The following is a 12,791-nucleotide window of genomic DNA, read 5'->3' as shown; positions in this document are numbered from 1 at the left end:
AGGAGGGTGCCCGTTTCTCCACATCCTCGCCAGCATCTAGAGTCCTCTGATTTGCTCATTTTAGCCACCCTGACTGGCGTGAGGTGGTATCTCAGTGTGGTTTTGATTTGTATTTCCCTGATGAGGAGGGATGCTGAGCATCATTTCATGTGTCTGTTGGCCATCTGGATGTCCTCTTTGGAGAAGTGTCTGTTCATATCTTCTGCCCATTTCTTCACTGGGTTGTTTGTTTTTCAGGTGTGGAGTTTGGTGAGTTCCTTATAGATTTTGGATACTAGCCCTTTATCTGATATGTCATTTGCAACTATCTTTTCCCATTCCATTGGTTGCCTATTAGTTTTATGGATTGTTTCCTTTGCCGAGTGGAAAATTTTAATCTTGATGAAGTCCCAATAGTTCATTTTTGCTCTTGATTCCTAAGAGAGTGATTCTCAATCCCACTTGCATTTTAGAAACAGCAGCAGAGTTTAAATTTTTTTTAATGTTTTATTTATTTTTGGGAGAGAGGGAGAGACATGGTGTGAGCAGGGGGAGGGGCAGAGAGAGAGGGAGACAGAATCTGAAGCAGGCTCCAGGCTCTGAGCTGTCAGCACAGAGCCCAGCACGGGGCTCATACTCATGAACTGCGAGATCATGACCTGAGCCAAAGTCGGATGCTTCCCCGACTGAGCTACCCAGGCGCCCCAAGAATCACCAGCAGAGTTTAAAACAACAACAAAAAAAAACCCCAAACAAAAAAACCCACCAATGCTGACCCTAACCCTGAGAACTGAATTTGGTTAGTCTAGGAAGGGGCTCAAGCCAATAAGACACTTTCCAGGCCATTCTTATGTGCGGCCAGGCTGGGGAACCACTGGTGCAGGAGCTTCTCACCTGGCTTGGGAAGTGAAGGGGCCAAAGAGTCCTTCTTCCTTCCCCTGCTCCTAACCATGTAATATCAAGCCAGGGAGTAGGCCGCCCGTGGCCCCTTTGCTTTGGCAGCTTCCTGGAGCCATGCCGAAGTCATCGCCACCACAGTCACCTTGGTTGGCTTGAGGGTGGCATGTCAGGAGCCACACATGTGTGGTGAGGCAGAAATGGCTTCCAGTCTGAGTTCGGGTCCAGTCTCTGCCTGAGCACATGCTATGTGGCAAATGAGGGCACCTGACTGAGACTTTCAAATCTCTCACATGTGACATGGGAATAACGACATCGCATGGGGGCTTCGTAACTCTTGAAGGACCCAAGGCAGGTAAAAATACAGTGCCTGGCACATCTGAGGCCCTCAAAGGCAGCCCATAAAAAATGCTCTAGCCCTCTTCTGTCCTGTGTTGCTATTGCCATTGTGTGTGGGAAGGATCCCAAGGTATTTGTCTCCTTGCCCGCACCACTGGGGGCCCAGGCTTTGGTGATGGGAATGTGTTGGATCCCGATAATAACCCTACAAGAGGGAATGTTCAGGTCTCAGTGTCCCTTCTGCAGACAGAGGCTGCACAAGTCAGGGACGTGAAAAGCTTGCCCAAGGCCCTCCAGACCACCAGGGCAGGGCTCATGGCCCAGCACCCCAGGGGGCCTCGCCAGCCCCTTGCTCAGCTGACAGCAGAACCCCATCTTCCCAGCAGCTGGGTGCCAAGGGACTGTACCCCCTGCACTGCACGGGGATTGAACTTGTCTGAACGTGGGGGGAGGACAGAGGGAAATGGGCCAGGCTCAAGAGAGCTGAGATCAGAGAGGAAAGCCCTGTGTGCCCGGGGCCAGTGGGACACTGGCCAGGAGCTAGGGGATGTTCCAGGTGCCCAGAGGGGAGTGACAGGGAAAAGAGGGAGAATCGGGAGTAGTTCATAGCCCTGCAGTGACCAGGATTTCAGACCTGGCTTCTGAGCCAAGCTCTGCTTCTCAATTACCCTATAACCCTTTTGGGGCCTCAGTGTTCTTCCTATAATATGGGAATATGGGATTACATCACTGTTTTTCAAGCTGCCAGTTGTCACTCATTAGAAGATTGTAAAATCAGTTTAGTGGATTGTGACTGGCAAGCAAAAAAAAAAAAAAGAAAGAAAGAAAGAAAAAGAAGTAGAAGAGAAAATATCAGTACACTGTATATAGTAAAGGTTAGTATTGTTTTGTGAAACTTTGTTATAGACCCATGTATGTTTCTGTAAATTTCTTCCTTCCTATCTTCCTTCCTTTCTTCTTTTCTTTCTTTTTTCTTTCTTTCTTTCTTTCTTTCTTTCTTTCTTTCTTTCTTTCTTTCTTTCTTTCTTTCTTTCTTTCCTTCCTTCCTTCCTTCCTTCCTTTCTTTCCTTTCTTTTTCTTTCTTTCTTTCTTTCTTTCTTTCTTTCTTTCTTTCTTTCTTTCTTTCTTTCTTTCTTTCTTTTCCTTCCTTCCTTCCTTCCTTCCTTCCTTCCTTCCTTTCTTCCTTCCTTCCTTCCTTCCTTCCTTCCTTCCTTCCTTCCTTCCTTTCTTCCTTCCTTCCTTTCTTCCTTCCTTTGAGAGAGAGCGAGCAAGTGTGAGTGGGGTAGGGACAGAGAGAGAGAGAAAGAGAGAGAATCCCAACCAGGCTCCACTCAACTCAGAGCCCAACTCAGGGCTCAAACTCATGAACTGTGAGATCATGACCTGAGCCAAAGTCAAGAGTCAAACACTAAATTAATTGAGCCACCCAGGCACCCCATACTCTGTAAAATGTATTTCTTAATGTGGTCTCTAACAAAATGGTTGGAGACACTCAGCTTGACAATTTTTGGTATATCTATCAACCCTAATTAGCTCTAGAAATCTGTCTGTGTCTAGAGACAGGACATGGAGAATAGGGTCTGGACAGGTGGGGAAGACCTAGCCACCTGAGTATCAGTTATGTCATGTTGGACTACCTACCAGCAACTGTATGGTGTGGTCCCTCCAGGAAAAGGAAGTGAAAACCCCAGTCACACACCTGGCAACCTCCGTCTGTGGCTGTCCTGTCTGCGGTGGGTGATTCAATCACAGAGCCAGGCTGATAAAGATGGAGACAGGTGACGAGTAGCACAGTCTGGAATCTGTTCTGTGCTTCTCTTGTTATCCCTGCCAAAGGTAGACCACAGAGCAAGTGGGTGGGAGTTACATTTCAGGTATATGTGATTAGGTTTGGTTGTGAATGACAGGGAGTTCCCAGGTAGCAATGGCTTCGAGAAACAAGACAGAAGTTTACTTCTTCCTTAAACAATAGATCTAGATGTAGGCAGTTCTGGGTGGGTGAGGCAGCTGCACTGCCCCAGGCGTGACACAAGAGTCAAGCAGTAACTCAAGGAGGTGGCATGGGGTTGGGAGGACAATCCAGAGGTGCCCCACTGTGGGCAAGCCACCTTCCAGGCCTCCCCGTGCTCACATCCAGAATAAGGATGTGAGCACATGATCTGGCCTCTGATGTTTTTTAAGAGTGTATGTTAATGAGTCAATTGAAGGAGTCATGCAACTCTCCCTTCCTCCCTTCCTTCGGGTCCAGACTGGTGCAGAAAACTGCCCTGAGGCTCATAAATGTCTGTGCGGTTGTAAACTTGAGAAGAACCTTGTGTGGTTGTGTCCCTCCCCCTCTCCCTGCCCTTCCCTGCCCTTCCCTTCTACTCTGGCAGAGACAGCTGTGATTAGGGGTACCTCAAGGGGTGGAGGGGGGGAACATCCTAAGGAAACTAGGAAATCCACAGAGAAGATGACCAGATCCTCAATTTGGGGGCCGGCAGAACCAATCCTAGGGTTCAGAGACAGGACAATGACTGACGGTGGCAGCCAGTGGAAGGAGAAAGGTCCCATAAACCGTACCAGAGGCTTTACGAGCTGGCACTCAAGCTGCCCGGTCCACTCGGGGGTGCAGGGGCAGGCTGCTCCCGTTTTATTCACACACACACACACACACCCCCATACAGTGGAGGCTGTTTTGGAATACATTTCCCTTCCAGGTGCTCACTGTCTCCTCTTTGTCAGAATGAAAATGCCAACGGGGAGGAAAATGCATGGTGAGGTCCACCCACCACCTGGGTAACTTCTGGACTGAAGGTCTTACGTGGGTCCCCCTTCTAGGCAGGAAACCAGGGGCCACGGCCACAGGACAGTGCCAATAAGACCTGAGTTTGGAACCTGGTTCTGCCAGTTACCAGGCATATGACCTCTAATCAGACATTTATCCCCCTGAGCGTCAGTTTCCAATTTGAATAAAGATTCCACCCACGATGTATACCACATGCTCTGTCTATTGTTAACAGCAGTTGGTATGCAGTAGACTGATGCCACATGCGAGCCTCACATCTCCTTACCTCCCAGCTCAGAGAAGCCCTGTGTATCCCACAAACACCCTCCTGGGGAGTTTGGTTCCTTCATGCCAGGGCTGATGATTGGTTTTGGGAAATGCAGAGGAGATCATCATAGTCACGCCAAGGCCTCACCTCCTGGGGCATGCACAGTGCCCCTCCTCTCCTACCAGTGTCTATGGGCACCCAGGGCTCCCTGGAGCTCAGCCTTTTCTTTGTCATTTTCCCTAAGAGCAAGCCATTGATCTCTGAGATGAAAGGGAGAAGCCCCCACTAGGGACCTGGCAAACAGTGCATAACCCTTGGCGGAGCAAAGAAGGATGTGGGCCCCTTGGAGGAGAGGCAGAAACTAGCTATAGCTTTCCATACCCCGTGCTTGGTGGAGCACTATTACCTTCCGCTCTCAAAAAGTTCATGGTCTAAAGTAGCGAGCTTCACCTGGGGGAGAAGGGTATACGTCCTTTTGGGTTTGGGTGGGGGATGAGGAATCTCCGGAGACTTCTGTGATCTGAGACCACATGTTCCTTGGAGCTCTTCTTTTTTCTAAAATAAGACAGAGAGTAAAAGTCTACCAAATCTCAACTGGCAGGACTGGGAGAAGACAGGGGCTTAAAAAGGTGGACCCCTGCCCTAGAAAGACCACACAACTACCAAGCGAGCTCTGTACTAGCCATACAGAGCCCAGTGTTTGCCAGAGTGTCTAAGATCTGGGCTGTCGCCGTTCAGTACTTTTGTACAGGGAACATTCATCTTCTTTCTGCTCTCCGTCTGGCCCTCCTTCCCTCCCTTTGCTCTTCTCTTTCTTCAACAGATCCTTGTTGACTACGTGGGTTTTTTTATTTCCCTGAGTTTCTGCAAAAGCTTATCACTATTCTTTCAATACCTATCAGTTGAATGAATTAATGAGTGAATGGGCAGATGTGAACGAATGGATCTTTCGTACCTTGAGCTGGGGGCAAGATCACTTCCTGGACCCGCTCTCCGGTAGCCGTCTTTGGCTCACCACCCCAAACAGCCTGCATTTCACTAGAGTATTTTTTTTTTAATGTTTTATTTATTTCTAGGAGAGAGAGAGAGAGAGACAGCATGAGCAGGGGGAGAGTCAGAGAGAGAGGGAGTCACAGACTCTGAAACAGGCTCCAGGCTCTGAGCTGGCAGTCAGCACAGAGCCCGACGCGGGGCTCGAACCAACGAACCGCGAGATCATGACCCAAGCAAAAGTCGGACGCTTAACCGACTAAGCCACCCAGGTGCCCCTCACTAGAGTATCTTTGATGAGCCTGTGCCCATCTCCCCAGCTGCTTGGGCGGGAGCCCCTGGCCCCGGGCCTGCCTTGGAGTCCCGCTCTCTCCCGCCTCACCTTTCTCTTGTGTGCAGAGCCTCTGTGTGGGCCAAACAACACACCTGCTGGCCCCGCCTTCAGATTCTCTCCCCATTTTCTGGGACACAGGCTGCTCCCTTTGCATTTAACACAAGTCTCTCCAAGACCTGGCATTTTCGATGAAGCTTTTCCTGATCTCTGCACCTGAAAGTGATTCCTTTCTGCCTGCATCTCCTAGACCCCTTTTATTGAGGGAGACTGGACTCACCCCATTCTATCGTTTAGTCCCATATGGGCTTGTCTTACCCATGGCTGAAGCTCTTGGAGGACTAAAACCACTTTTCACATGTGTTTACACCCCCGACATTGCGCTTAATGTAGTGTCCTACAAATACTAGGTACTCTATATGTGTTTAGTGAATGGACACACCCTGCACACCTTTCCTTATGGACTAAATTTTGAGCTGTAGTCACGATGGCCATTGCATGTCTAGTTTTTTTTATTTGTTCAGTTATTCCTTCATCCATTGGCTTATCTACTTGTCCTAACACCATCAAGCAAAGCGCTAGGCATCAGAATGTGAAGATCAAGAAGGCACATTCTGAGGTGGCTCAGTCGATTAAGTATCTGACTTTAGCTCAGGTCATGATCTCATGGTTCATGGGTTCGAGACCCGCATCAGGCTCTGTGCCAACAGTTCAAAGCCTGGAGCCTGTTTAAGATTCTGTGGCACTCTCTCTCTCTGCATCTCCCCTGCTCACATGCTCTCTCTCTCTCTCTCTCTGTTTCAAAAATAAATAAACATTAAAAAATAAAAGAAGGCACATTCTGGTGGAGAGAGACAGACATATAAAATAAAAGTTGTGCCCGGCACAACTATGGGGATACGTCAGCACATTCCCATCATAAAGCCAGAAGACAGTTTGGTTGGCAGAGGAATGGATGATAAAACGTCAGAAGGTTTATCCAGGCAACACTCCTTGTACATCATGGCATGTGTCATAAACCCTTCTCAGTTTAGTTCCACCATCATAGAAGAAGGAGTTCGAGGTGTTTGTCCTCAGGGTCTTATCCAGAGATCTCCTGGGGCTTTGACTTGTTGCTAAATACCACTCTTGCCAGTGAGCATTTGAAAGTCCCCTCCAGGCCAGTGATAACTCCATCTCCAGGCCTAGAAGTGCCCCTTAGAGCACTACGGAGTCTTGCTCTCCTCCTCAACCAGCAACAGAGGCCCAGGCCGACACCCAGGTGCTGCACATCTGGGGCAAGCAAGAAATACACAGGTCAGCGTTGGCCAGATGTTGGCGTGCAAAAAGGCACTTGGTGTCTGGGAAGGTGTGAAGGGGAAAAAGCAAGCGAGCTAAACCAGGGTGGCAGATTTGAGAGACATTGCCTCCTCCCAGTTCTCTGTGCGCCCCATCCCCCCAAAGTAATGATGTTAAAACGACAGAATGTGATTATCACCCAGGACTGGTTCCCTGGTCCTCCTGGCTGGTTGGGTAAAGCCATGCTGAGTGCAGGGCTTGTTCCTTAAGGCTCAAGTGACAGTCGGTCTAGTGGCAAAGAAGATATTCTCGGCCACGTGAGAGGCCCAGCTGCTGAGGGGCGGAACAGGGAAAAGGTGGTGAAGTGCTCACTACATTCCGTCAGGGTCTTTGAATTTTAATGTGATTCCTCCTAGAAGTTCGGCTCTTCTCCAACCAGCCCCGCCCAAAAGCCGTCCTTTGGGGAACGTCCGCCTTTCCCCATGCCACCTTCCTTGCCTTCCAGGACCTGAGGTCCCCTCTTCTGTCTTACAGCTTTAGACCTCCAGAGTATCAACTGGCAGGTGACCTCCAATAAGCAGGCACATCACACAGACAGGTTCTCGGGCCAGCAGCTCACCTTGCGCAGAGGCCAACCCTTCAGTTTCTCAATGGTCTTGAACCGAAGTCTTGGCAGTGGAGACAATCTGGTTTTCATAGCTTCCACAGGTACCTGCTCCCCACTCCCCTCCAACACACCTGAACAGCCCCTGGGGCTGTCCCTCCAAGGGGTGGTGGTGTGACACTGGGCCACTAGGCTCTGGGTCCTAACCCAGCTCTGCCATTGACTTGGTGTGACCTTGGGCAAGTTTCTGCCTGTCTTTGAGCCCAAGAGTCCTACTCTTCAAATCAAGAGAGATTTGGTCTGCCTGCTCTCTCTAGTTGTTTCCAGTCCCCTTACGTGGTGCTTCAGGGGATGACATCTCCCTCCAAAGTGCCCCTGTGGTTATGGTGGGATCTGATGGCTCCCCACTGTCTGGCCAGCACGGCTTGGTTTTTATCATCCTCTGTCTTCTTCCACAGGGCCTAACCCCTCAGAGTCAGCCAAGACAAAGGCTGTGTTTTCACACTCCAATGGGAGGAGTCGCAATGGCTGGAGTGCACAGCTCGTGTCCAACACGGACAACGTGCTGACCATTTCCATCTCCAGTCCTGCCAACGCGCCCATCGGACAGTACACACTGAGCGCCCAGATCTCCTCCCAGGGCAATGAACTTATTCGGAAACTTGGGACGTTCATACTGCTCTTTAACCCTTGGTCGCAAGGTAGGCACCTAGCCAGCCATACTCCTGGCCATCAGCTAAGCAATACTGATGGAAAGGATATGGGGGAATGATTTTTATAGGCTCAAGTTTGAGTAGCGGGAGTTTGTGGGATATGGAAATAGCGTAGAAATCAGAAGTCAGAAGTCATGGATTTACATCCCAGTTCTGCCACCTAATCACCTCTGTAAGTCTGGGCAGGTGCTCTATCCTTCTGAGCTTCAAATTTCTTACCATTAAATGGGAATCCTGTCTTTCCTCTGGGGCTATCGTGGGAATCTCATGAGTTTCTACAAAGTGCATCATGTGGTGTAATTATAAGGAACAATTACAATGACCGCAGTATAATTCTACAACATGGAGACAGCTTCTTGCCCAGAGGAGCAAGTATCTCACTCCTAGGGTCTCATTTTCTGACCTTCAGTTCATCTCAGCTTCTCTTACAAGTTTATAGTTCCCACAATATGAGTTGGGAGCATTAGAGCTCACAGACTTTGCTCCTTAGTGGAGGTTGGTAGAAGGGCTACAGGTGTGGTTTGCTCCAGACACCAGGCCAGGACTCAGGAATGGGAGAACTGGTCTCTATAGTCCTCTGTAAGATTCTAGTTCCTGATATTTGATTTTTGTATCAAACAGAGGATGGTGTCTTTATGAGTAAACAAGCTGAGAGAGAGGAGTACGTTCTGGAAGATGCTGGCATCATCTATGTGGGGAACACCAAACGAATTAGCATGGTTGGCTGGAACTTCGGACAGGTAAAGGGGTCATAAGGAGCTCTGTGGCGGTCCCAGTGGAAGTTCCCAGATCTGTCTACTTGCCTGCCCTTCTGTTCATTCATTTACTCATTCAGAAGACAGGACACAATCTAGTGGGCCAAACGAATATATAGCTAAAACTCTTCATTGAGGTGTTACTGGTGCCAGGATAGACAAATGAGGACAAGACCTAGTAGAGGCACTTGGGATAATAATGTACTTTCTGTTAATCATTCTGTGTAAGAATATGACAAAACTTCCCTAGGGTGAGAGGTTGGCCTCTCAAAGCCGGAGCCTCTTGGTCCTTCATTATCCCCTCAGCTGAGTCCACAGAGTTCTCAGGTTTGCTCAGCCTAGAAAATATTCAAGGGTTCCCTCCACTGTGTCTGGTGAAGACACCAGAATGGGTGGGGTGCCTTGGCTCTCCAGGAGGGAGGGAGCAGAGCATGTACCTCCAGATCCCAATCTGTAGCAGCCAGAGCAAGTCAGCTCTATGTTTTATACTTTGGCGTTTGGGTCAAATTTTATTGGAAGGAAGAAAAAAGGGGAAAAAGTACATAAGGACATATAGTGTACCCAGGGATGGAAGGCAGGCTAATTTTGATGGAATGGTCTGAAAAAGCCTCTCTGAGGAAGTAACCTTGAATCAGAAACCTGAAAAAGGGAAGGGAGCCAGATAGATATTTTGGGGAAATGCATTGGAAACGGAAGGAACAGCACATGCAAAGACCCTAAGGCAGGAGAAAGTGCAGCCTTCTCTGAGACGCAGTGGCAAAAAATGAGTCTTATTTTGGGAGCATGGCTTCAAAATCTTCTTTTAGTGAGACATTTTATCTTTATAACTAGCTCCCAGGAGTCTGAAGACTATGTTCAAGATCATAGTCAGAGCCAGATGGAAACTTTGAGATGAGCTTGGCCTGATCCCCTGTAATACAGATGGGGAAATCGAGGCCCAGGCAGGCTAAGTGATTTGCTCCCAAGGCTATGACAGTGCAGGAGTCTTAGCCACTTTCAGGACCTTGGCACGGGCCCTCATGTAAGGCGAGGAGTCCGGATGAGTTCGCAGGTTAGAGGCTGGGCGAGGTGGCTAGTCTCTGTCCCGGAGGCCACAGAGTGAAAGGGCCTGAGTCATTCCTGTGATGCCCATCGGTGTGCAGATCCTGTACCCTTAAATAGCTAACGCTGCTTGTCATTTCTCTCATCATAACGGATGGTCCCGTTTGGAACAGTTTGAAGAAGGCATCCTGGACATTTGCCTCTCGATCCTGGATCACAGCCTGAATTTCCGTCGTGACCCTGCTACCGATGTGGCCCGCAGAAGCGACCCCAAATATGTTAGCCGAGTGCTGAGTGCAATGGTGAGTGGCAGGAAAATCATAGTCACTTGTTGCTCCCGTAGATCAAACTCAACTATGGGGTAGGAATCTGTGCCCTTTCCATCTGTCGTCTCATTGAAGACTCACAAAACAGAGCTGGTGGCTGTTGCCATCCCATTTTGCTCCCATGGAGTATGAGACTCCTCTAAATTCAAGGATTTGCCTGAGACACATGGTGAGTGAAGAGCAGAGGCGGAACTGGACCCGAGTCTGCCTGGCCCCAAGGCCCTTTCCAATATATCCTGAGGCCTTTCTCAGATGGTAAGGGTGCTTGCCCTTGCAACGTCCCCCAGGCTAGCAGGGTGCACAGCTGGAAGTTTGCTCCATCGCTGGGCCTCCTAGGGAGAAAGGTGGGTTCCCAAGTGAGTCGGGGCGATCAACCTGCCTTGGCTTTGATCCAAGCCCTGCACAGTGGAGTGCTCAAATGTCAGACTGGAAAGGCAGTGGGCCCACCCACTCTTTATCTAGATGGGGAAACTCAAGGAACCCAGGTGGCTTGCTCATAGCACAGCCCAAGTCAAACCAGAACAAGTCTGCGAGCTGCCTGGCCAGGGCCTCTTGCATGCACTCAGTTCTTCCACATGAAAGACCTGTGCCACCTCCCCAAACACACAACCACACACACACACACACACACACACACACACACACACACACACACAGAATCTCTCAGGTACTGAGTATGTAGAGAAGGCCTCCATTAGAAAGTGTTCCAAACATAGTATCAACCTGCTCAACGGTTACAAATTAAAAAGCTGAAAGTTGTTGGGACGCCTGGGTGGCTCAGTCTGTTAAGCATCTGACTTCGGCTCAGGTCATGATCTCACTGTTTGTGAGTTTGAGCCCCACGTCAGGCTCTGTGCTGACCACTCAGAGCGTGGAGCCTGCTTTGGATTCTGTGTCTCTCTCTCTCTCTCTGCCCTTTCCCCACTTGCATTCTCTCTCTCTCAAAAATAAATGAATATTAAAAAAAAATTTTTTTTAAGCTGAAAGTTAAAGAATTCTTGAGCTTTAATCCTCTAAAACGAGCTGCCCTGAAGTGTCTCACGTTTTGGTTGTTGTTCATGGATGAGTCTCTACTTTTGAGTTGGAGCATATCTGAGTTAATAAGCTAGTGACATTGTTAGAAATGGGAACACTCTTCTGACAGCTTCCTAACCAGAGGGTTTCCTGCGAGAGTACGGAGTCTAAAACGGAGCCTTGCAGGAAAGGAGAGGGAGGCCCAGAGGGTGTGGAGCCACAGAGGTGATGGGCTAGGACCAGGGAAGGAGGGCCTGGGCTTCTAGTGGCGTGAGAGGCATGGGATGGAGCCAAGGCCGAGGTTAAGGGAGACTGAGCCTCGCAGGCCCAGGAGAGGGTGGGTGAAGCCAGCCGGCTCTGGCAGCTTGCTGACTCACTCTGACCCTGGGGACAAAGCACTGTATCTCAGTGCCAAGTGCCTCAGCTGCACCTCCCTGCCGCTCTCTCCAGACCTCCTGGTCGGGCTGGGCTTGGAGCTAATTATGGCCTGTGCAGGGCTTTGAAATGCTCAGCTTTCAGCCGGAGATGACCCTGCTGATTACCACTCCGGTGGCTGGGGTACCTGTGACTCAGGAGATGGGCTGGGCTACACAATCTTCCATCTTGAAAGAGGCCCATCTTGCCTGGTTCTGCAATGATAGCCCAAGCCTTCCTGGAAGGTGGGCGGAGGAGCACACCCCGCATACGGAGGGGCTGCGGGAGGCTAGGTAAGGATCCTTCTGTGTCCAGACTATCTGTTCTCACTGGCCTTGCCCTTCATGGAGCCCCACAAAGAGGGAGCAGGGCTCGCAGCCTCTTACTGGATGGTTGCGATAAACGCCTGTCAAAGTTTCCTAAACTTTGAACACTTGGCCTCTAGAAGTCATTTCCCATTTCCCTATATGGGAAGGAAGGTGAAGAACTAAGGCCCAGAGAGGTTGATTGACCTACGCACAGTCACCGAGCCGACAGGGGCAAAGTTGGCCTTATAACTTGCTTTCTCCTTTCTTTCTCTTCTAACTTTTCTATCACGGAAAAGCTCAGACCTTGGCAAAAGTAGAGGAAGAAGTAAAATGAACTCCCATGGACCCATCCCAAGACTGGACTACCCAAGGCCAGTCTTGTTTCCTCTCTGACCCCCTCCTTTACAGATCGTTTGATAAACCCCAGGTGTGACATCATTTCATTCATAAAGACTTTAATTGTGTCTCTAAAAGACAGTGGAACTCAGGTCTCTTGATTCCTAATAGGGTGTCCTATTCACACTGCATCCTGCTTGTTACTTCTACAAGAATCATGTCTTAAGTGGAATGAATGAAGTGAGTGAGTGAATGAATGAAAGGCAATATTCCATCTTTATGCATTCCGAGAAGTTAGCTGCTGAAGCTCTAAAGGGACCTTTTCAGAAGACCAGCACACCAACATTGAGTTTCAAAACATAGACTCCCAAGTCAGGCATCAATGACAGCCCCTGAGTTCTGGCAGGAAATCACCTGCAGGCTGGTGTCCT

General features: G+C 49.4%; 1 protein-coding gene across 1 annotated transcript in view; it reads left to right on the top strand.

The window, feature by feature from the left end:
• TGM3 (transglutaminase 3) overlaps nucleotides 1–12,791 on the top strand; it is a 36,512-nt gene that overhangs the window by 4,676 nt on the left and 19,045 nt on the right. The window contains exons 3-6 of the mRNA XM_039237711.1: nucleotides 7,363–7,557; nucleotides 7,912–8,154; nucleotides 8,788–8,906; nucleotides 10,136–10,264. Of these exons, the coding sequence (XP_039093642.1) occupies nucleotides 7,363–7,557; nucleotides 7,912–8,154; nucleotides 8,788–8,906; nucleotides 10,136–10,264 (686 nt within the window). The remainder of the gene's footprint in view (nucleotides 1–7,362; nucleotides 7,558–7,911; nucleotides 8,155–8,787; nucleotides 8,907–10,135; nucleotides 10,265–12,791) is intronic.

This window comes from Hyaena hyaena, unplaced genomic scaffold (genome assembly GCF_003009895.1).
Source record: "Hyaena hyaena isolate Hyena2069 unplaced genomic scaffold, ASM300989v1 scaffold_131, whole genome shotgun sequence".
In the NCBI taxonomy this organism is placed as follows: domain Eukaryota; kingdom Metazoa; phylum Chordata; class Mammalia; order Carnivora; family Hyaenidae; genus Hyaena; species Hyaena hyaena.
This window is presented reverse-complemented; position numbering and strand designations above follow the sequence as displayed.